This window comes from Dermacentor variabilis, chromosome 7, assembly GCF_050947875.1.
Source record: "Dermacentor variabilis isolate Ectoservices chromosome 7, ASM5094787v1, whole genome shotgun sequence".
Lineage (NCBI taxonomy): Eukaryota > Metazoa > Arthropoda > Arachnida > Ixodida > Ixodidae > Dermacentor > Dermacentor variabilis.
The window spans coordinates 84,268,731-84,293,947 of NC_134574.1; the positions used below are offsets into that span (position 1 = coordinate 84,268,731).

The 25,217-nt window shown below is 44.3% G+C and overlaps 1 protein-coding gene across 1 annotated transcript in view; it reads right to left on the reverse strand.

Annotated features, from left to right (window-relative positions):
• Window positions 1-1,110: 1,110 nt before the first annotated feature.
• Window positions 1,111-25,217, reverse strand: part of LOC142586891 (uncharacterized) — a 32,130-nt gene continuing 8,023 nt past the window's right edge. Inside the window, exons 2-5 of the mRNA XM_075697772.1 lie at window positions 22,111-22,256; window positions 21,951-22,048; window positions 2,605-2,685; window positions 1,111-1,274 (exon numbers count right to left, since the gene is read on the reverse strand). Of these exons, the coding sequence (XP_075553887.1) occupies window positions 1,123-1,274; window positions 2,605-2,685; window positions 21,951-22,048; window positions 22,111-22,256 (477 nt within the window). The 3' untranslated portion in view covers window positions 1,111-1,122. The remainder of the gene's footprint in view (window positions 1,275-2,604; window positions 2,686-21,950; window positions 22,049-22,110; window positions 22,257-25,217) is intronic.

The window sequence follows — 25,217 nt, forward strand, 5'->3', positions numbered from 1 at the left end:
ACTGGAGAGCTCGATATTTGCGCTCTAGGGAGAGGCTTATCACTAATAATAATCTTGGCGTTAAAGCATAACCTAGAGCGTTTAACCACTTAACTGAGCAAACTTAGCTCAACTGTCAAAGCTAAATGTTTCTACGTAGTTTCTCACCTCGCGTAATACTATAATAGGTGGCTGCGACAACTGTAAGACTACCTACAAATCCTGACAGATTCAGCAAATAAAAGCGAAACACAAAGTTCAAACAGCAGTGACATAAAAATATATTGGCAGCGACACATAAGGTGGCTTAATTGTGAGAATGTGAAAGGGTTATAGTGACTGGCGACATGTTTTTTTTTTTTTCGCGTGTTCCTTGTTCGTGCAATCTTTCGCCTGCCTTCTGACTGCGCCACAGCGTCTGAACGCACTCGCTTGTCTCTGAGGAGTTCAAAACACGAACGATCATTCAGGAGCGTTCAATTGGTGGATAATCTTTTTAAAATTTTATACACTCATTTTGCACACGCAGGATGTGGTGCCACCTGTTCACCACTTGCTTAGCCATCACGTCTCCAATGATGCGCCCACTAGGCCACACATGTAGGCAGCCAGACAGCTGCAACGTTACGTGGCAATCACACATACTGGGCGCACATTCAGCACCATGGAGCTCCCGTGGCCTCGAGGAAGTGTCTTTGTCTCGCATACCAGAGACCCAGGTTGGAATCCCATCTTGACCCAAATCAATCAAATTGTCCCTTTAAGGACACGTTCATTTGTATATTTAGCGTCTTATTACTCTTAGCGCCGTCAGCCATTTTTGGTACCATCGCTCGATATCGACGCCGCCGGATATTTGCTTACTCGGGGCATATAATGCTTTCTCATTACAATGAAACCATGATCAATAGGGTTCACATGTTTATAGTACACGTTTGGTTTGCCAAAGTGTTCCTTGATTGCGGAATTGACCCATGTACCACACAAAAATATTGTAAAGTGGAAAATATAGCAAGCGTTATTTGCGTTGAGAACCAAGACGCATGCGAGCGAGAGTCCATCAATGCGATTTCATGGAATAACATTAATGTTTTCTGCTAACCATTCAGCAACTCTGTGATAGTTCCATAATGACAGTAAACTTTATTGCGGTTGATTGAATATTTTTGGGCATTGTCCATTGTAATATGTCGTGATGTAGTTTCCATGCGGTATGCGGGAAACGTAGTGTCGAAGGCATTCACTGTAGGCGCTCACAGCAGAAGAATTCCAAAGACGGAGTTCATAGAATTTAACTAAAGGGGAAAAAAGATCATCCATTATTGTGGGCAGTTTCAAAAATACTTACATATGGCGCATCAGAAGCACGCCCATATGTTGATTTAGCAATACAAGGTCACCATTAGTTCTCCATAAAACATTCCGAAACTGAGAGTGCAATCGAAATGAAATCTATTATGCGAACTAAAGCGCCTCGTAACTCAAAAGAACTAGAGTTTGACTAAGCTTAAAGGTTATTTTCCGCGTTAAAATCAGTTACGTCGTAATCGCTAATAACAAAAAAAAATATTTTTTTTTCACAAGCAAATCGCGAAATTACCAACCGATAGACTTAATTGTGTCTTTCGCGAGGCAATACCATCTAACTAGAAGGCCAAAATGTTGACAACTGCAGCTTTTCCATTTCTGAGCACACATGCTTTAATATTTATGGTGCTTTAAATCCTGTCGGCTAAATATTTAGTCCATTATTATGAATATTCAATACATCGTGTCCCATAGCTATGTCACCGTGTCCTGTGCATTTGCAACCATAATGTACTTAAAATTAAATGGAAAAAGCTTTACCTAACTACCGTCGAGAGACCGCTCTAAAGGTGTGCTCATTTTAATATGCTCTTGATGTTTTTAAAACACCTTGATGTTCTTTTTGCCAAAATACACAGCACAGTTCTTAGAACTTCCTAGGATAAGAACGAATCATGACACTGTTTCAGTGCATAACGGCAGAGTATAGTAAAAAATTCAATAATAATAAAATTTCAACGCATTCACTGCTATTTTCTGAGGTGATAACTGAAAGATTCGTTTTTGCGAGTCTTCCAGACTGTGATGTTCAGAACAGTACATAATTTTCCCTTTGAGTTTACATTTATCATTGGATTTTCATTGTCAGGAATTTCTTGAAGTTTATTGCAGGCTTGTAAGCTAGCATTACTCTTATTCTGTCGCGTAGTAGGTTACAGAGGTGTAACAGCTTTCCTCCGAATTTATTCAGGTAACGGATGCGTAGAAACTCTTCAACCTATTGAAACTGCTGCATGCTGCCGTAAGACAGTAATTGCTGAAGAAATTTCCAAGAGCTAAAAAAGACAGAACCGAAATACCTATGTTTGATTCAGCAGTACCTAACGGTATCTAGTTTCTGCAATGGCCACTATGTGTGGCAGGAAGCGGCCTAGAGAACGCAAGCCCAATGCCATACACTATTATTCTAGTACTAAGGATATCTCTTGAGCTTACCGAATAGACTTTTGGCAACTCATTCGACCACGGTGGTAAATTATTTCCCTTCCACTAACGTAATTGAAAAAAACACAATTTTTTTGGTATCCTCATACGTACCATTTCCACTTGTAACAAGGAACACACCGCAGCTAGGATTAGAGGTCTCGTGCAGCAGGTACTCAAAGAACGGAGTTTCGCCTTTAATGAAAATATTAAAAAGACACAGTGACCGGTATTTCTGACAATGTTTGACATAGAGAGACTCCTTACCGCTTGATGCAAGGCTGCTAATAAATAAATTTTAATCGCAGCTGTCATTTACACTTTAAAATATATAATGTCTTAAAACGCTCAGTTTTGAAGGTAAACAAACGCTATGGCATGTTTACACGTGCTATCAGAAAAAGGCTTTTCTCACAGAATATTTGTACAACTACTATTTTAAGATACCTCAAATAATGCGAGCATGAATGTCGTTCATGTCTTGCACTTTATAGAAGCCATGATACAACAGCTGAAGTGGACGGTATAGAATCGAACATTCACTTTTTTCGGCATTAGCTGCCGATAAAATACTCTCTAGGACTCTCAACAACTGTCGTTAAAGTCCGTGAAATTTTTCAACAGTTAATGAACATTCAGCAGAAAGAAGAACATGATTATGATCTCGGCGAAGCTACCAACGTTGTATTGCGTTTGAGTAGACGTGTAGCATTTAAACACACATTTGCTGAAACACATACAGTAGAATCTTGTTGATACGTTCTTGAAGAATACAAAACACGAGAAAAACGTACTAACCAATGTCACTAGAAAATTTGCAGACTTAACGGTAGTTGACATCTTGGTTACACGTACTGTTGTGCGAATGGGTGCTGCTCGAAATAAAGTCGCACGCTTAGCTGAAGAAGATAGAGGGACCCGAAACGTACGTTGTTGTTAATGTGGCTTCGGCAAGCGAAGTTTGTGTTTCTCGAATTCGGCCTAGGTCAGCAGCTTCCTCGGGTATGACATTCTTGGCGGGAAGTTCTGACGTGCCCACTCAAGGTGAATTGTTGTAGCACTAGACGGCCGATGCGCGTAAAGCTGCCAATGACCGGGGCCTCCTAGACGGGCTTTGCTTTTTTTTCCCTTCTGCTTAGTGCTTCAGGACGACCAATAGAAAGAAAGGAAATCGAGCTGCTGCGTGAATCCAGAATGCGATGCCGCTATAGAAGCCTCGTATTCTAAGTTTGCCTCATATTTCGTCGGAGTGAAACGTGACGCTAACTTCGCGCCAACTGCATCCGGGTATGGCTGCCGGTTTCGGTTATCACCAAATGAAAGCGTAAAGTACGCTTACCAAGGCACTACACTACATGTGCTGTGCAGCTGATAGGTGGACTCGCCACACAACGCACATAACGAAGGTGCCCATTCTTACCACAATAGGAATGGCCATTACAATACGGTCATAATAATAATGGTCACATCAACAACAATAGTCAATAACACCTGTGCACGTGATGTGCGACATCTTGCGAGGCGATATGCATCTACCAGAAGAGAAAACTGAGTGTGTGCGGGTATTATCATATCTTAAAGCGGAAAATTAGTGTGAAGAAGCTGCCCTGGCGGTCACCTACGGCCTTTGATCACTCATGCCTCGCGTGTTTTATTACTCAAAAAAGAACTAGCGGGCGGAAAGCGTATCCTACGTTGGGAGTGGTGATGCTTTGAACATATGTGCTGCGAAAAATGTGTTTTCTGAGGTCGTAATAACAGGTAAAATGAAGCACAACTGTGTTGGCTCATTTTTTTGTTTGCTTCGCGAACGCTAGAACCGGGAAGTCGCATGAAACAGGATCGTATGAACAAGGTTTCAATTAGATATTTTTGGAAATGGCGTAAAATGCACCTATCATGCAGCAGAAAACCATCACACTTCGGAGCGCGCAGGTCTGCCGAATAAAAATGAATATGGCAGGTAGTAAAGTAATATTTTAGGTATGATGAATAACGCCTTCTATTGCCCTATTGCCTCATGGTTGTCTGAATTTTGTCTCTTTTTTCTCACAATGTTATCTCAAATTTCACAACATCTCTGTCACATATATGGACAATCAGGACAATGCGCCGGAGTTATCCGCAAAATAAAAGAGCACTGAAGCACGGTCGTACTTAGCATTCGCTTGAGAATGCAGCCGAGAAGTAACACTAGCAACCTGCTTTTAAGCTGATATTCACGATAAGTAGTAGTATAGGAGAGACACGAGAATGCGTTTCACAAGCGAACAAAGAACACTTGCATACTGTACAGCGCAGATGTCAGTCGTTCAACTAAGCTGAAGCAGGCAGGAAAAATGTCAACGGATGTGAACAACGAAGGGCAACCATAGCTGGCTGGCATTGCGCTGATACTGCACTTATGCAAGTCGCAAGGTTGAGCTGAGGGCAGCACAACTTGAGAAACGTTGGGCTTAGTGCTACGGTGAACGTTTTCTTATTCGATGGCAGTGAATGAGTGCACCTAGCTTCGGACATATGAGGTTGCGCAGTGTACGCTACAAGTAACACTCAGTCAATCACGCTGCAGAAACTTTTGCATGGTATATCCTGTGCATGGACTGGGGCACGGCACTGTGGTGCGGTTCAGAACGATACGACGTGATCCTTCCAATGAAATCGGCCTATATGAAGTGGGCAATGTATTAAGCATGTTAGATGTTAACACTTGACGGAAAACAGGTGGTGAAGGTTCCTATAGCTGAAGTTAAAGGATAAATGAGCTTTTGTATTCCAGATTTTGCCGTTGTGTAATATCGAGCTATATCTCAACCCGCCTTCGCTGAAAATCGAGTGGGCATAACCACAATTGCATTATTAGAAGAAGGAAAGTCAGTTAATGGGGAAAGGAATGGCGAGTTTCACAGATAGTCGCACTTGACCCTGTCATTCGACACAAGCTGTTCGCGTTTGTTGACGAAGAGCGAGAAAGAGAAGTTGATTGGCAGAGAACAGCAAGGACTGCTGACAGTACCACAACTGTCGAGTTTGCGGCTGACGCCTCACCATCGGTCAACAGTGCGGGGAAGGAGCACTGGAATGGACAGATGATATAGTTAGGAAGGGCGGCAGTGCTCAGATCTGATAGGTGTTCTGCTGTGCGAGCTCTAAACGTGCTTTCCAGGGACGTGGAAAGCGACCATCTTTGCCATGCCCGCTACATTGCAGAAGCGATTCCCGCTACTACACATGCATTACCAACTCCTTGACGGATACCAAAACACTGTTCTGTCGACTGCATGACTTTCAACAGGCCGTCATACGGTGGCATAATAATTGGTCCGACGCCATTGTGGCTGATGAAGACGTGGGTTGCTGTAGGCAGGTTTTCTGCGAAAAATATCACGCAATAAATGGAGCTTTGAAGGAACAGGACGCAGATGGGCCAACAGGAAATGCACTTGCTCGACAGAGCTGTCAGTATCTGGCCTGGCGCAACAAGGTCACGAGAACACTCTGTCCAGCAAGCGAAACTATGTGCCGTAGACGAGCTCCACAGCTGTAAATCCGAGTTCGTCCTTGAAGGAGCAGCACACGCCTAGGAGTACAACAGTAAGATCTTTGATACAAGACATGTAAGTATAGCCGGCTACTAGGATAGCTTTCAGTTGATGACGAAAGAGTTCGCCGATTCCATCGGTCAATAGATGCGCCGCGATCGTAAGACCGTGATGAACAGGAAGCAGGCACGTCGGTTCGGCGGAAAGCTCCCATTCCAACTCGCGGCAGCGATCTGTTGGGGCCACGCGTGGGCATCGCAATAGTTAGGTCCAGTCGCTCAAGAAAGCAAAGGCCACGGTGGAGGCCCCTAAGTTCAATAGCAGCAACGCCTCAGGAATATAAGAGAAAGAACGGGGTGCATCCCTGCGTGGCCGCCTTCTGTGTCACCGCTGCGTACATTTCTGTGTGCTTTACCTACGATAGATGCTCGAGTTGATGCGCTCGTCTACCTGCACGCTTTTATGCATGTCTGCATTGATGGCAGTTGGCACATGAAACCCTAAAAGTATGTTTAGTTATATACATGTGTGTGTGCTTGTCAGCGCTTGCTTTGGTCACATGGACACTCACGCACTTGCTTGAGAGGTTGTGACGTCGCTCAGTACACCGGCACCAAAAAAAAAAAAAAACGGGCGGTTGGTTTTAAGGAATAAATAACTCAGTTCAATGGTTGTAAGTAATTGTGACCCGATGTAGAGGAGTAGAAACAATTACGGGGGAAAACAATCACCGCAGAATCACCACAATCACCGGTTAGAATTGGTGCTCTCTCATTCTTTGTCAGCAAATGGGTCTCCTTTACAAGGCTGAGAGACGGCCACTATGTAATGTTGCACCCTTCTTAAAATGCTTCTTTCTAGTGCACTCCTTTTTAAGGCGAAAGCCTTAGGTGTGATGTTGCAATGGCTCATACACAAAAAAGCAGCGTCTTGTACAGTTAGAAAAAGCGTAGACGAGTGAAACACCAAATGCGTTTGCATAAATAGCTCATACCGGAAAAAAGCTGTGTCTCATCTTGTGATACAAAAAACATTGGAATATAATAATCAGAAATGATTGAATACATGAGCAACCAAAGATGCAATCGTTGAACGTGAATGAAGAAACAAAAGAAAGAACGAAGGAACGAAAGAAGGAACGGAAGAAAGAATGAAAGACCGAAAGAAAAAAAAATGTGCAAATTCTACCCTCTATGGAATCGATGTAAGCGAAGATGGCTGTGCTGTTTCCTTTCATTGACAATAATTACCCGTGACATCGACGGCGATTGTTTATCGACGTTTTGTCCAACACAAGTGCAGTGAGTTGATGTTCAACGTTACCTTGCTTGAACCACTGCGGTTTGTCTGCGTAGTACACAAAACACAAGGGGAGATGTGTTTGCTGGAAGCGTTGCTGCGCGCCATATTTCCTAACCTATGAGAGGATTGAGCACTCTCATTGCCTCACATGGCACATCGCATGGCGTCAGACGCAATAAACTTGAATTAGATTACGGGGCTGTGTGTGCCAAAACCCCAATCGCCGAGATCCTGCGGTGAGCTTTAATTATCGCGGCTCTGCCTCTGCACGCCTTGCGTAAGTTATTCGATAGACATATTTGAGTTGTTTTATTTTTCAGAAATAGCAGAAACACACCGTACCGTACCGTACCTTGAACATAAGTTTATCCAGTGTTTGCTTGCCTTCTGACGTATCCCCCCCCCCCTGTATTCGTATGGGAACTGGGAGCGAAGAGTGCCAAGGCTGTTATTCACTCGTTTCGCGACTGTATCAATTCAACGCATTCTCGGACAACTCTCCTCCCTCCTCTCTTCCATTCTATCTAGCTCCCCTCTGAACATACACGTTGCCACAAAGGTAAGCGCTTGCAGGGGTAACGGATAAGTACAGCTGTGAAGAGGGTAAGGTGGCGAAGATCTGGGAGCTCCAGAGGGCATTGTGCACATTCGACGCGGTGCGGTAGAAAACGAGTTCATCGCGCATCTTTTCTTTTCTTCCATGCTGTCATCCACCCGCCAGCGCGGTGTGCCGGACAGCAGCAGTCACAGCAGCCACAGCAGCAACAGCAGCAGCAGTGGGAAAGCCGAACGAAAAGGCAAAGACAGTTTCTCTTTAAAAAGGGAAGAACGAAAGAAAGACAAGAAAAAATAGAGAATGAAAGAAAGGCCAAGATAATTTTAGGTAGCGAATTTGTTGCTGGCATGTATTGTTGAGGATGTCGTCCGACAGCGCAATACGTTCACTTCACACTGCGGCTTGTTATGGCTTGCAAGAAGTCTGACCCTTCGGTCATCTAACTTAATCCACTACCAAGTGTGCGGCAGGCTTTCGCCTTCACGTATTACGGGAGTGTAAGATGCTGCCGATTCTTTTTATTTCAGGTCTTTTTGTGTGATGTGGAGAAAGAAACAATTGTGGATATACATGGACAGTTCTTAACTTCAAACTCAAAACATGAGAAAAGAAATGTTGCTGATAGAAAGAAGAAACCTTGATGGCTGCGACAGTTGAAGTTCATGTGGGAAGATATACCTGACGAATAGATATAAGTAGGACGAAGCGGGAAATAATTTTGAGGAAAATGTTTTATTCTGTACTCAGCTATTTTAGAAAACTATCCTCAGCATTTGCAACTTTCTTGCATGTAAATAAATGAATTCCACGGCACACTTTGTCGGTACAGGTGAGTCGCGTTGATTATGTGGGCGTCTACTTATCGGAAACAGATACCTCGGATTTTTGAGGAATTATGTTGTAAGTCACAAACTGTACATTATTGCAAAATGCGCGACATTTTTTTTACTAATAAGTACCATTATTATTCTCCTGTTTTTCTCCCAGATACTTTGCTCCGCTTTGCCTCTCAGGTGATATCGCATACCCTATGGATGATGAGGTATGGATGACACATATGTGCAAACCATGAAAGCTTTCAATTTTTGGTTAAATAAAAACACAAATTTAAATGCTACATTTGAAAAAAAACAGTTTACACGCTTTGCAGCATCATTGTCTCACAAAAGTAATCATCATGGGTCTTACTTGCGTTTCCGTTCTTGATAGCTTCACACTGGGTACTTTCTTCTCAGGAATGCTATGTCAAGCTCAAAACGCGCCTGCCATTTCTCACGAGGAGGTATCGGGGGCACGTAGCCTTTAACATTGAAAAGGCTCCCCAAGATACAAGATTATTCTTAAGGGACAAACATACGCTGCAAGCATTGTAAACTGTTTTTAAAGCATAAGGATAAAAAGATGATCTGTTGCGCAAACACGGGCTTTGTATTTTGCTCAGTTGCCCTTTCGGTTAATGTGTATTGATAAGGTTGTCTACCGAAAGACACCATGGTAACTAGAAATAATTGTGCATGCTACAATCATTTAGTTGTAAGCTATCTTATTATTTATTTAGCGATTTATTTCAAGGGAATTTTCCACGTCTCAATAATTTCTGTCATCGTATACGAGTGCTGATTGCCGTGTTATAGTTTGTTAACGAAGCTTCCCCTCAAGTCTAAATATTTTAAGGCAGTTTTCCTAGTCTATAAAGCCGCTCGAGTTCACGCTGCTCCTCTGGCGGCCATTTTTCTAAGAAATTATGCCTTCCAACCACTCAGAATGCCGGTGACAACTTCACGTTTGATCAATTCTGGATATTGTAAATAGTAAACAGCTACTTTTGCTTACATGATCGGCCATGACATTGAAATTGCTGATACAACGGAAGGCATTGCACCGGATGCACGTATATAGAGCTGTGTATGTTGAGTGAGATAAGAGCTGCACTATAGGCATCGCAGGCAGTTTTAATTGGAGGCAAACTTGGCAAGTGCGCCTCGAATGATAAATCGTTTTGTCTAAACCGAAACAGCGCGAATTGGTAGGCTGCATGAAAGAGAGACATTCTTATTGAATGACAGGAAGTTATTCGGCATATATCTGGCGATCACTCCGGAAATGGTTGTTGTGGAACGACGAGTCGGTTCTGATGTACGTCGCTATTAAAACGCGCGAGATGGTGTCGAGCAGCCTATATTGGCTTTTGTGTGTGTATATATATATATCAATTCTAAATATTGTAAGGCAGTTTGTCGTGTGCGTATCATGGACACGCATGCTTATATCGCCTTCCGTTTCCCTACCACGGTTGCGCTTTAAAACCAACAGCGCGCGCATGCGATCCCATAGATGAGATGAATACATATATATAGAAAAGTATCAGTCATAGCTCTCGTAGTATAGCCTTCTGAGCCGTTTCCCTTTTCTTTTTCTTCTCTTTTTTTTTCTTTGAAAGAAGTCCTATTAGGGTTATTATAATTACACGAAGGTATTTCGCCCTCGCCAGCAGCAGTACTTGAGATAGCTATTCCGGCGGCTAGCTTCCCACGCTATGCGTGCCGCCTCCGCACCTGTTTAAGCTCTTTCCTAGACGCTAGAGCTATACAATGTCCGCGCAACCTTGAGCGATCGGAAAGCGCGTTTTCCACCCTGGGCCGGCGGAGAGGGGAGACTTTGTTCCGGCCGCGAGGCTCTCTACATCTCAGTAAGGTGCCTGGCGGTGGTCTCGTGCTGACGATGCCCTCTCGGTGAGCGCATATTTCCCCCCCTCATCTTTTAAGAGATTAAATACATACAAGCATTTGTCTCGCAAACCAGATTTATTTCAAGGGAATTTTCCACGTCTGAATAATTTCTCTCGTCGTATACGAGTGCTGATTGCCGTGTTATAGTTTGTTAACGAAGCTTCCCCTCAAGTCTAAATATTTTAAGGCAGTTTTCCAAGTCTATAAAGCCGCTCGAGTTCACGCTGCTCCTCTGGCGGCCATTTTTCCAAGAAATTATGCCTTCCAACCACTCAGAATGCCGGTGACAACTTCACGTTTGATCAATTCTGGATATTGTAAATAGTAAACAGCTACTTTTGCTTACATGATCGGCCATGACATTGAAATTGCTGATACAACGGAAGGCATTGCACCGGATGCACGTATATAGAGCTGTGTATGTTGAGTGAGATAAGAGCTGCACTATAGGCATCGCAGGCAGTTTTAATTGGAGGCAAACTTGGCAAGTGCGCCTCGAATGATAAATCGTTTTGTCTAAACCGAAACAGCGCGAATTGGTAGGCTGCATGAAAGAGAGACATTCTTATTGAATGACAGGAAGTTATTCGGCATATATCTGGCGATCACTCAGGAAATGGTTGTTGTGGAACGACGAGTCGGTTCTGATGTACGTCGCTATAAAAACGCGCGAGATAGTGTCGAGCAGCCTATATTGGCTTTTGTGTGTGTATATATATATATCAATTCTAAATATTGTAAGGCAGTTTGTCGTGTGCGTATCATGGACACGCATGCTTATATCGCCTTCCTTTTCCCTACCACGGTTGCGCTTTAAAACCAACAGCGCGCGCATGCGATCCCATAGATGAGATGAATACATATATATAGAAAAGTATCAGTCATAGCTCTCGTAGTATAGCCTTCTGAGCCGTTTCCCTTTTCTTTTTCTTCTCTTTTTTTTCTTTGAAAGAAGTCCTATTAGGGTAATTATAATTACACGAAGGTATTTCGCCCTCGCCAGCAGCAGTACTTGAGATAGCTATTCCGGCGGCTAGCTTCCCACGCTATGCGTGCCGCCCCCGCACCTGTTTAAGCTCTTTCCTAGACGCTAGAGCTATACAATGTCCGCGCTACCTTGAGCGATCGGAAAGCGCGTTTTCCACCCTGGGCCGGCGGAGAGGGGAGACTTTGTTCTGGCCGCGAGGCTCTCTACATCTCAGTAAGGTGCCTGGCGGTGGTCTCGTGCTGACGATGCCCTCTCGGTGAGCGCATATTCCCCCCCCCCCTCATCTTTTAGGAGATTCAATACATACAAGCATTTGTCTCGCAAACCAGATTTATTTCAAGGGAATTTTCCACGTCTCAATAATTTCTCTCGTCGTATACGAGTGCTGATTGCCGTGTTATAGTTTGTTAACGAAGCTTCCCCTCAAGTCTAAATATTTTAAGGCAGTTTTCCTAGTCTATAAAGCCGCTCGAGTTCACGCTGCTCCTCTGGCGGCCATTTTTCCAAGAAATTATGCCTTCCAACCACTCAGAATGCCGGTGACAACTTCACGTTTGATCAATTCTGGATATTGTAAATAGTAAACAGCTACTTTTGCTTACATGATCGGCCATGACATTGAAATTGCTGATACAACGGAAAGCATTGCACCGGATGCACGTATATAGAGCTGTGTATGTTGAGTGAGATAAGAGCTGCACTATAGGCATCGCAGGCAGTTTTAATTGGAGGCAAACTTGGCAAGTGCGCCTCGAATGATAAATCGTTTTGTCTAAACCGAAACAGCGCGAATTGGTAGGCTGCATGAAAGAGAGACATTCTTATTGAATGACAGGAAGTTATTCGGCATATATCTGGCGATCACTCAGGAAATGGTTGTTGTGGAACGACGAGTCGGTTCTGATGTACGTCGCTATAAAAACGCGCGAGATAGTGTCGAGCAGCCTATATTGGCTTTTGTGTGTGTATATATATATCAATTCTAAATATTGTAAGGTAGTTTGTCGTGTGCGTATCATGGACACACATGCTTATATCGCCTTCCGTTTCCCTACCACGGTTGCGCTTTAAAACCAACAGCGCGCGCATGCGATCCCATAGATGAGATGAATACATATATATAGAAAAGTATCAGTCATAGCTCTCGTAGTATAGCCTTCTGAGCCGTTTCCCTTTTCTTTTTCTTCTCTTTTTTTTTCTTTGAAAGAAGTCCTATTAGGGTTATTATAATTACACGAAGGTATTTCGCCCTCGCCAGCAGCAGTACTTGAGATAGCTATTCCGGCGGCTAGCTTCCCACGCTATGCGTGCCGCCCCCGCACCTGTTTAAGCTCTTTCCTAGACGCTAGAGCTATACAATGTCCGCGCAACCTTGAGCGATCGGAAACGCGTTTTCCACCCTGGGCCGGCGGAGAGGGGAGACTTTGTTCCGGCCGCGAGGCTCTCTACATCTCAGTAAGGTGCCTGGCGGTGGTCTCGTGCTGACGATGCCCTCTCGGTGAGCGCATATTTCCCCCCCTCATCTTTTAAGAGATTCAATACATACAAGCATTTGTCTCGCAAACCAGATTTATTTCAAGGGGAATTTTCCACGTCTCAATAATTTCTCTCGTCGTATACGAGTGCTGATTGCCGTGTTATAGTTTGTTAACGAAGCTTCCCCTCAAGTCTAAATATTTTAAGGCAGTTTTCCTAGTCTATAAAGCCGCTCGAGTTCACGCTGCTCCTCTGGCGGCCATTTTTCTAAGAAATTATGCCTTCCAACCACTCAGAATGCCGGTGACAACTTCACGTTTGATCAATTCTGGATATTGTAAATAGTAAACAGCTACTTTTGCTTACATGATCGGCCATGACATTGAAATTGCTGATACAACGGAAGGCATTGCACCGGATGCACGTATATAGAGCTGTGTATGTTGAGTGAGATAAGAGCTGCACTATAGGCATCGCAGGCAGTTTTAATTGGAGGCAAACTTGGCAAGTGCGCCTCGAATGATAAATCGTTTTGTCTAAACCGAAACAGCGCGAATTGGTAGGCTGCATGAAAGAGAGACATTCTTATTGAATGACAGGAAGTTATTCGGCATATATCTGGCGATCACTCCGGAAATGGTTGTTGTGGAACGACGAGTCGGTTCTGATGTACGTCGCTATTAAAACGCGCGAGATGGTGTCGAGCAGCCTATATTGGCTTTTGTGTGTGTATATATATATATCAATTCTAAATATTGTAAGGCAGTTTGTCGTGTGCGTATCATGGACACGCATGCTTATATCGCCTTCCGTTTCCCTACCACGGTTGCGCTTTAAAACCAACAGCGCGCGCATGCGATCCCATAGATGAGATGAATACATATATATAGAAAAGTATCAGTCATAGCTCTCGTAGTATAGCCTTCTGAGCCGTTTCCCTTTTCTTTTTCTTCTCTTTTTTTTTCTTTGAAAGAAGTCCTATTAGGGTTATTATAATTACACGAAGGTATTTCGCCCTCGCCAGCAGCAGTACTTGAGATAGCTATTCCGGCGGCTAGCTTCCCACGCTATGCGTGCCGCCTCCGCACCTGTTTAAGCTCTTTCCTAGACGCTAGAGCTATACAATGTCCGCGCAACCTTGAGCGATCGGAAAGCGCGTTTTCCACCCTGGGCCGGCGGAGAGGGGAGACTTTGTTCCGGCCGCGAGGCTCTCTACATCTCAGTAAGGTGCCTGGCGGTGGTCTCGTGCTGACGATGCCCTCTCGGTGAGCGCATATTTCCCCCCCTCATCTTTTAAGAGATTAAATACATACAAGCATTTGTCTCGCAAACCAGATTTATTTCAAGGGAATTTTCCACGTCTGAATAATTTCTCTCGTCGTATACGAGTGCTGATTGCCGTGTTATAGTTTGTTAACGAAGCTTCCCCTCAAGTATAAATATTTTAAGGCAGTTTTCCAAGTCTATAAAGCCGCTCGAGTTCACGCTGCTCCTCTGGCGGCCATTTTTCCAAGAAATTATGCCTTCCAACCACTCAGAATGCCGGTGACAACTTCACGTTTGATCAATTCTGGATATTGTAAATAGTAAACAGCTACTTTTGCTTACATGATCGGCCATGACATTGAAATTGCTGATACAACGGAAGGCATTGCACCGGATGCACGTATATAGAGCTGTGTATGTTGAGTGAGATAAGAGCTGCACTATAGGCATCGCAGGCAGTTTTAATTGGAGGCAAACTTGGCAAGTGCGCCTCGAATGATAAATCGTTTTGTCTAAACCGAAACAGCGCGAATTGGTAGGCTGCATGAAAGAGAGACATTCTTATTGAATGACAGGAAGTTATTCGGCATATATCTGGCGATCACTCAGGAAATGGTTGTTGTGGAACGACGAGTCGGTTCTGATGTACGTCGCTATAAAAACGCGCGAGATAGTGTCGAGCAGCCTATATTGGCTTTTGTGTGTGTATATATATATATCAATTCTAAATATTGTAAGGCAGTTTGTCGTGTGCGTATCATGGACACGCATGCTTATATCGCCTTCCTTTTCCCTACCACGGTTGCGCTTTAAAACCAACAGCGCGCGCATGCGATCCCATAGATGAGATGAATACATATATATAGAAAAGTATCAGTCATAGCTCTCGTAGTATAGCCTTCTGAGCCGTTTCCCTTTTCTTTTTCTTCTCTTTTTTTTCATGAAAGAAGTCCTATTAGGGTAATTATAATTACACGAAGGTATTTCGCCCTCGCCAGCAGCAGTACTTGAGATAGCTATTCCGGCGGCTAGCTTCCCACGCTATGCGTGCCGCCCCCGCACCTGTTTAAGCTCTTTCCTAGACGCTAGAGCTATACAATGTCCGCGCTACCTTGAGCGATCGGAAAGCGCGTTTTCCACCCTGGGCCGGCGGAGAGGGGAGACTTTGTTCTGGCCGCGAGGCTCTCTACATCTCAGTAAGGTGCCTGGCGGTGGTCTCGTGCTGACGATGCCCTCTCGGTGAGCGCATATTCCCCCCCCCTCATCTTTTAGGAGATTCAATACATACAAGCATTTGTCTCGCAAACCAGATTTATTTCAAGGGAATTTTCCACGTCTCAATAATTTCTCTCGTCGTATACGAGTGCTGATTGCCGTGTTATAGTTTGTTAACGAAGCTTCCCCTCAAGTCTAAATATTTTAAGGCAGTTTTCCTAGTCTATAAAGCCGCTCGAGTTCACGCTGCTCCTCTGGCGGCCATTTTTCCAAGAAATTATGCCTTCCAACCACTCAGAATGCCGGTGACAACTTCACGTTTGATCAATTCTGGATATTGTAAATAGTAAACAGCTACTTTTGCTTACATGATCGGCCATGACATTGAAATTGCTGATACAACGGAAAGCATTGCACCGGATGCACGTATATAGAGCTGTGTATGTTGAGTGAGATAAGAGCTGCACTATAGGCATCGCAGGCAGTTTTAATTGGAGGCAAACTTGGCAAGTGCGCCTCGAATGATAAATCGTTTTGTCTAAACCGAAACAGCGCGAATTGGTAGGCTGCATGAAAGAGAGACATTCTTATTGAATGACAGGAAGTTATTCGGCATATATCTGGCGATCACTCAGGAAATGGTTGTTGTGGAACGGCAAAAATCGACTGCCGCGGACAGCACCAGTCCCTTTCCACATAAGTATGAGGCTCGGAGCAGGAGCTTTGGCGCTTGAAAGTAACCGTTGGCTTGACGAACCAACCGACTGAGCTACCTTTCCGGGCAACATTGAAGGATCACGAGTTCAAATCATATGTTATGTTCCTTTTTTTCCCTTTTTTTCTTTCTTTTAATGTATTTTCCTTCCTTTTATCACTGTACGGAAACCCTGCTAAAAAAAAATTATATATCCTCAATTATGTGTGGCCACACATGTGCAGGTCCTAAATACCAGGTTCACCAGCCGAGTGCCATCCATGCGGTATAACCGAGCTCAGATTGGTCCACCTTGACTGATCAAATAGGGCACCACTGTAGGTTAAATGAGGCGTACAACTCCTGCGGGACCCGCCGTGGTTGCTCAGTGGTCATGGTGTTAGACTGCTGAGCACGAGGTCGCGGGATCGGACCCCGGCCACGGCGGCCGCATTTCGGTGGGGGCGAAATGCGAAAACACCCGTGTACTTAGAATTAGGTGCACGTTAAAGAACCCCAGGTGGTCGAAATTTTCGGAGTCCTCCACTACGGCGTGCATAATCAGAAAGTGGTTTTTGTCAAGCAAAACACCATAATTCAATTTTTAATTTAACTCCTACGGGGACGGTAGAGTATCCATCTCCAGTGCAAGAAGACCGTGATTTACATCCCGGTGCCGCGCACTTCTCCACCGAAAAAAAAAAACCGTGTGTTGAGAAAATTGCACAAACTGGCCTGGAGTGCGGCCTGATCCCGGTGACCAGAACCGGTAACGCAGTCTCTCACCAGAGCAGGATTGGCCACCCTGGTGCAGTACTTGGCCACAACCTCCTATATGAATACAACAATCAAACCCCGGCCCTCAGTCCCCAGCAGCCGCGAAGCAACTGACCACGGCGGCGGTCAGATCTGTAACGCTGCAGAGGGTGCTAAGAATACCTGGCTCCGGACAGGCCGCCATTGGAATCTGAACCTGGCAACGTTTAACGTTAGAACGCTATCTAGTGAGGCGAGTCTAGCAGTGTTATTGGAGGAATTAGAGGGTAGTAAATGGGATATAATAGGGCTCAGTGAGGTTAGGAGGACAAAAGAAGCATATACAGTGCTAAAAAGCGGGCATGTACTGTGTTACCGGGGCTTAGCGGAGAGACGAGAACTAGGAGTCGGATTCCTGATTAATAAGAAAATAGCTGGTAACATACAGGAATTCTATAGCATTAACGAGAGGGTCTTGTTGTGAAACTTAATAAGAGGTACAAATTGAAGGTGGTACAAGTCTATGCCCCTACATGCAGTCATGATGACCAGGAAGTCGAAAGCTTATATGAAGACGTGGAATCGGCGATGGGTAAAGTCAAAACAAAATACACTATACTGATGGGCGACTTCAATGCCAGGGTAGGCAAGAAGCTGGCTGGAGACAAGTCAGTGGGGGAATATGGCATAGGCTCTAGGAATAGCAGAGGAGAATTATTAGTAGAGTTTGCAGAACAGAATAATATGCGGATAATGAACACCTTTTTCCGCAAGCGGGTTAGTCGAAAGTGGACATGGAGGAGCCCGAATGGTGAGACTAGAAATGAAATCGACTTCATACTCTGCGCGAACCCTGGCATCATACAAGATGTAGACGTGCTCGGCAAGGTACGCTGCAGTGACCATAGGATGGTAAGAACTCGAATTAGCCTAGACTTGAGGAGGGAACGGAAGAAACTGGTACACAAGAAGCCAATCAATGAGTTAGCGGTGAGAGCTAAACTAGAGGAATTCCGGATCAAGCTACAGAACAGGTATTCGGCTTTAACTCAGGAAGAGCACCTTAGTGTTGAAGCAATGAACGACTATCTCATGGGAACCATTAAGGAGTGCGCAATAGAAGTCGGTGGTAACTCCGTTAGACAGGAAACCAGTAAGCTATCGCAGGAGACGAAAGATCTGATCAAGAAACGCCAATGTATGAAAGCCTCTTACCCTACAGCTAGAATAGAACTGGCAGAACTTTCTAAGTTAATCAACAAGCGTAAGACAGCGGACATCAGGAACTATAATATGGATAGAATTGAACAGGCTCTCAGGAACGGAGGAAGCCTAAAAACACTGAAGAAGAAACTAGGAATAGGCAAGAATCAGATGTGTGCGTTAAGAGACAAAGCCGGCAATATCGTTACTAATATGGATGAGATAGTTCAAGTGGCTGAGGAGTTCTATAGAGATTTATACAGTACCAGTGGCACCCACGACGATAGTGGAAGAGAGAATAGCCTAGAGGAATTCGAAATCCCACAGGTAACGCCAGAAGAAGTAAAGAAAGCCATAGGAGCTATGCAAAGGGGGAAGGCAGCTGGGGAAGATCAGGTAACAGCAGATTTGTTGAAGGATGGTGGTCAGATTGTTCTAGAGAAACTGGCCACCCTGTATACGCAATGCCTCATAACCTCGAGCGTACCGGAATCTTGGAAGAACGCTAACATAATCCTAATCCATAAGAAAGGGGACGCCAAAGACTTGAAAAATTATAGACCGATCAGCTTACTGTCCGTTGCCTACAAAGTATTTACTAAGGTAATCGCAAATAGAATCAGGAACACCCTAGACGTCTGTCAACCAAAGGACCAGGCAGGATTCCGTAAAGGCTACACAACAATAGACCATATTCACACTGTCAATCAAGTGATAGAGAAATGTGCAGAATATAACCAACCCTTATATATAGCTTTCATTGATTACGAGAAAGCGTTTGATTCAGTCGAAACCTCAGCAGTCATGGAGGCATTACGGAATCAGGGTGTAGATGAGCCATATGTAAACATACTGGAAGATATCTATAGCGGCTCCACAGCCACCGTAGTCCTCCACAAAGAAAGTAACAAAATCCCTATAAAGAAAGGCGTCAGACAGGGAGATACGATATCTCCAATGCTATTCACAGCATGTTTACAGGAGGTATTCAGACGTCCGGAGTGGGAAGAATTGGGGATAAAAGTTGATGGAGAATACGTTAGCAACTTGCGATTCGCTGATGATATTGCCTTGCTTAGTAACTCAGGAGACCAATTGCAATGCATGCTCACTGACCTGGAGAGGCAAAGCAGAAGGGTGGGTCTGAAAATTAATCTGCAGAAAACTAAAGTAATGTTTAACAGGCTCGGAAGAGAACAGCAGTTTACGATAGGTAGCGAAGCACTGGAAGGGGTAAGGGAATACATCTACTTAGGGCAGGTAGTGACCACGGATCCGGATCATGAGACTGAAATAACCAGAAGAATAAGAATGGGCTGGGGTGCGTTTGGCAGGCATTCTCAAATCATGAACAGCAGGTTGCCACTATCCCTCAAAAGGAAAGTGTATAACAGCTGTGTGTTACCAGTACTCACATATGGGGCAGAAACCTGGAGGCTTACGAAAAGGGTTCTGCTGAAATTGAGGACGACGCAACGAGCTATGGAAAGGAGAATGATGGGTGTGACGTTAAGGGATAAGAAAAGAGCAGATTGGGTGAGGCAACAAACGCGGGTAAACGACATCTTAGTTGAAATCAAGAAAAAGAAATGGGCCTGGGCCGGACATGTAATGAGGAGGGAAGATAACCGATGGTCACTAAGGGTTACGGACTGGATTCCAAGGGAAGGGATGCGTAGCAGGGGGCGGCAGAAAGTTAGGTGGGCGGATGACATTAAGACGTTTGCAGGGACAACATGGCCACAATTAGTACATGACCGGGGTAGTTGGAGAAGTATGGGAGAGGCCTTTGCCCTGCAGTGGGCGTAACTAGGCTGATGATGATGATGATGATTTTATGCCTGGAATATTATTTCTAACAAAATAAAGTTACCAAGCTCTGCATTTTAATTAGGGCCCATGGAAGCTGTTACCGGTACAGTATGTTTCCTCGTCTGTACTTCCTCAGGGTCCGGAAGCTGCTTGCCTAACATCTTTACTATCGTTGCATTGCAGAAGAAAGGTGTAATTACTGTAGCATGGTCCTGGAAACTCTCGTCAGAAGTGAAACAGTACTTATTTCACTTAGAACAACCTAAAACTATTTTAATAAACGAAGCAACCTTTAGTCGAGTTCGAATGCCTATAAATGTCTTCAAAAAATAGATATTCACTTTAGGAGCGCATAATATTGCATGAAATGAAGTATTACTCTTTTATCTCAAATCTTTAAGGACTCTTGTGAGACAGGGAGTTAACTGAAATTCCGTTAAGATGGAACATAATGTACTGTCTCATTCAGGAATGTGGTACATGACGACATGCTTGCACTCATCTGAGCCTATTTCTATTTATTGTCGAGGTAGATTCCTAACTCATAGTTTTGTAATCGATTACCTTTAGAACGAAAGCTCTTAGGCGCTCGTTCCTATGTTTAGCGTCTCGCTCGGCGTCCCTCGGCGTAACCGAACGAACCAGCCCAGCAATGGTTAAAAGAGCGAATGCGGAGAACTGCGAAGCATGAAATACGGCGATAGCGAAGGGAGCGCGAGGAGGAATGCAGAAGAGGAGGGAGCAGTGGAGGCCCCAGAAGCAAAGCGGAGGAGGAGAGTATAAGACAAGGTTGAGGAGGACATGCTTCGTCTGCCGCTGCTGCTAGACGAGCTGCTCGGACAGAGTTCAGCGCCACCGCTGAGAGGACCCTGAAAAAATCTAAATACCTGAGCTCAAAATTCGCATTACGTAATATCTTAATCAACGGTGAATTTTTACCGCCACCACAGGAAGACTGTAGGAAACGTTCTTAAATTACGTGTGAGGAGGGCTGACTAGAGAAGTCTGGAAAGAAAACAATGCAAAGAATGAAAAGAAAGAGGAAGGATTTGGCCATCAGAGAATAATGGACACCATTAGAGATCAAAGTCCAGAAATTGAATAGGGCGAGCAAGTGAAAGTAAGTCACATTGTAAAATTTATTATAAAGAAGTCTTCACGTGGATGGCGATGGGTACCCCTACAAAATGCCACAGTTCTACAGTAGCACAGCTGCAGAGGTATGTCAGAAAAATCTGTGGGCAAATTTTTCTGGTTTTCGTCTTCTGTTAAATTCCTAGAAGCGGTTTATTTATAATGCATGACTTTAAATCAATATTCCAGTTTCTATAACTATATTAGCTCAATAGCCAAATAACCACTCTTGCCCGCTGTGGTAGCTCAGTGGCTATGGTGTTGGACTGTTGAGCACGAGGTCGCGGGATCGAATCACGGCCACGGTGACCGCACTCCGATGGGGGCGAGATGCGAAAACACCCGTGTACTTAGACTTAGGTGCACGGTAAAGAATCCCGGATGGTCGAAATTTTAAGAGTTCTCTACTACACGTGCCTTATAATCAGAAAGTAATTTTGGCACGTAAAACCCCATTATATAAAGAATAGGCACTTTTCAAGACAATTCTGAATATCAGAGAAGGCTATCAATTATGTCTTGCCCGCTTTATTTGCCTAAGATGAATCCATCTTCTATGGTTATGTTACGGTAAGCACGAAGCCTGTGAACATAGAGGGTGTTTTAAATAATTAGATAAAAGAATAAATGCAATATGTTTACGTGGTAATTGTTCATTGTAGAAGGAACAGTGTAATTGTCTATTTTCGACTAGGTTGCTCTTTACCTTTAAAATTTATCTCCTAAGAAACTAAACCTATTATGAATGATATATCACGTCTATAAATGAGGTGCTGCAACGACTTACCAGGAGTTTCTACCTTCATAAAAAACTTGTACTTCATCAGTTCTAATAAAACAGGATGTTCAAAGGGGTTGAGCCTTCCATGCAACAGCATCTCCTTCCTGTTTAAGATATATAAATGTAACCTGGTAAACAGCGTGTAGATAACATTTTAGAGTCTTACCTTTCACCATTCTTGTAAAATATTCTTTTAAATGTAACATTAGCATATGTCACTGCTGTTACATCGTACACCTTACAAGTGGTCATTTGTTGAGTACTGGTTGTTGCTGTTGATATAATCCATAATCGTCCGAGTTTTTCGAAGAACTGCAAAGAATAACAGAGGGCCTGAGAGGAAAAAGTCTATGAGGTGTCTTCTAAAAATTATCAGTAAATAAGCATGTGTTCTTGTGGGTCTTATTATGAGTAATAGAATATTATTGCTGCAAGGAAGTAATCGAGCCCATGTTTTGTATCTGTATCTGTATTGTATCTGTATTTGTATGTGTGTTTTGTATACCATTGTCAATATCAAAAAAGTGTAAAGAGAACAATTGAAACTTACAAATCCAGTAGAACGCGAATATTCAAGAAAACGACTTACTAATGCCGAACCGAATATGAGAGATTTTATCATCCCAAAGTTAGCATAAAGATAGAAAATTTACGTGTAGCTCGTTTGATAAAGATACGAGAGATTAAAATCCTATACGGGGTCGGTATTTCTAAGCTTTATGGATTTCTTAAAATCGCCGGTTGCAGACCATTCTAGTGGGTGAGCTGGCCTATTTAAAGACGTATATTAGTTGCCTATAAAAACATTTGATGAATTAATTTTAAAAATCACTCATTTGCATCATAACTAGTTGCTTTACGGCTCATATCAGGGTTTAGGAATTATGGGCGGTGAGTTCGCCAGGCGTATCGATGTGAAATGAAATTTCAGAATTACATCAGTTTGGAGATAAGCGTCGTATAACTCGCCTATAATTTCACTTTATTTAACACAACAAACTATCATGCATTGAAGGGCAGAAGTAAATACAATGCCCATATATTTCGCGCACACTTTGGGAAATAACTCGTCGAAACAGGTGTCCTAGAGATTCCTTTATTGTGGATATGCTCACAAACTCACCGGCTGCAATTCGTTAACTGCAATATGGGACGTAAAGCTATTACTTGACAAAAGTTTATTAGTGAATTTTCTTGATTAGTTGAATGCCTGTTTCATTTTCTGGTGCCAGTAATGTCTGTCCTTTCAAATGAAGCATCTGAAGGCCAAGAACTATGCTGTCTACCAAATGCCGAAAATTCTGTAAAACTCAAATGATCGCTCCGCATATATCACCACAAGCATGTAACACCATTCACAATTATACCCCTGGCCAACTGAGGACCTTGTACATTAAAATAAACTCCTTTCGTGTATCTAGGGCACGAGTGCATAAAATGTAGAAAAACTAGGCAACAGCATCTTTATTGATATGTTTGTTTAGCTTTCCTTTACCCGCGGCACAATACTCGGCATTATTGCGTGTGCACAAAGCACCATGGCATAAGCCACTAGTCCTGCGGTTCACCACATCCGCTGGGCACTTACATCATGGACCGCCTGAGGAATTGCTCAGTGATTGCGAACGTGTCTTCCTATCCTAGGTAGTTGAAGCCATTCTAAAGGAGTGCTACTCCGCGGGGCGGGTCAGTTCTCGCGCAGAGTGGTGTGCTACCTCGTTCAAATTAGGCCGGCCCTCATCGGTGGGGGTGGCGATGTGCCCTGGGAATCACATGACCGCGGTGCTATTGAAGTGCTGTCGACTAGGTTTCTTTAGGGTCTGGAGAGCTTCGGAGGAAATGCGCCTCCGTGCGTAGTTGCGAAATGCGGAATGTGAATCGCTAAGAACTTCCTCGCAGAAGGGGTCGCAGAAGGGCAGAAGGGTATACGCAAGTGCAACCGCAACTTCTTCCGCTGTTTCTGGGTGTTCCGTGCTTACACTACATGCGTGCGTAAACCAGTAGTAAACGTCTGCAAATACCACCGTGAACCGGTGTTCTTGCGTGTATTCTTCCGCGTCTACGAAGCATGTAGTCCTCTACCCACCAAGGAGCGCAGCACTGCCTTGGAACGGACCTGGAGTCAGCCCGCGTTATGTTCAGGGCGCATGTTTTGAGGGATAGGGGCGACGATCTACGTGTCGCTGATTTCGGGTGGATTGCCCTGATTCTGACCATGTTAGAAGTGGTAATTGAAATCGAGTTGCTACAGGATATACCGAGCCGTGAGCCTCAGGTGAGTGCTTTCGATTATCGAGGCTCTTTGGGAATCCAGAATTTCTTCAGACGCGTTGGATTCCCCCCCCCTCTTGTATAAGACGAGCAGTGCTCGTGGACTCGGGTAAGGGTGTTGAATTTATTCCTTTCAGCGACTTTACGGTTGAGGAAGGCAGGCACATAAATAATGAAACTGATTGCGAAGGAGTGTATGACGTGCATGACGCTGTCTTCCTTCAAGCCTGTGCACATGTTTGTTATTCGTTTGATCAGAAGGGTAGCCACTGTAACATTGTCTTCGATCTTGTAGATAGCTTCAGCGTTTCAGCTGTTGGCCGCTATGTGCCTGCCAAGGATGCGTATCTTTGGGACTAGTGGAATACAGGAGCCGTTTTGCGTATACGGGGTATTTCTTCACACTGGCGCGATTCGCCGGAAAGCTGGGGCCGGCCGTGTGGGCGGTAGAGGAACCGCTCCAATTTGAGTCGAAATAGTCTGAGTCCTGTGTCATGGAGGTAGGCTTCTAGTGCAGAGACCGCTGCTTGTAACGTGCATTCTATCTAACAATCACTGCCCCTGTCGACCCATAGGGTGATGCCGTCTGCATACAAGGCGTGATGGAGGCTGTGAATCTCGTCGAAGGAGGACGGCAGAACCAGCATCACGAGGTTGAAAAGGAGAGTGTATATGCCCAAACCTTGAGGACCAGCGGCGCCTCCTAGTGCATGGTCGTCTCACGGTGGCACCACCTCTGCAGCCACCTTTCTTCCTGGAGCGCTTGAGTGGCTTTCCGTTTCTTCCGCTGCACCTCGGTTCTCTTCAAAACTACTGTCTAAGTAAGAAGGGCCACACCGTATCGTCGAGCACGCATCCCCCGTTAGCTACGTGATTGAACCCATTGAACCGTGTTCGGACATGTGCCGTCGCGGACGGGACATTGTCAACGCCGAACGCCTCAAGCCGTATTATGATCCACTCATAGTGAGGAGCTGTTACCTGGCCGACCCGCTCCATTTG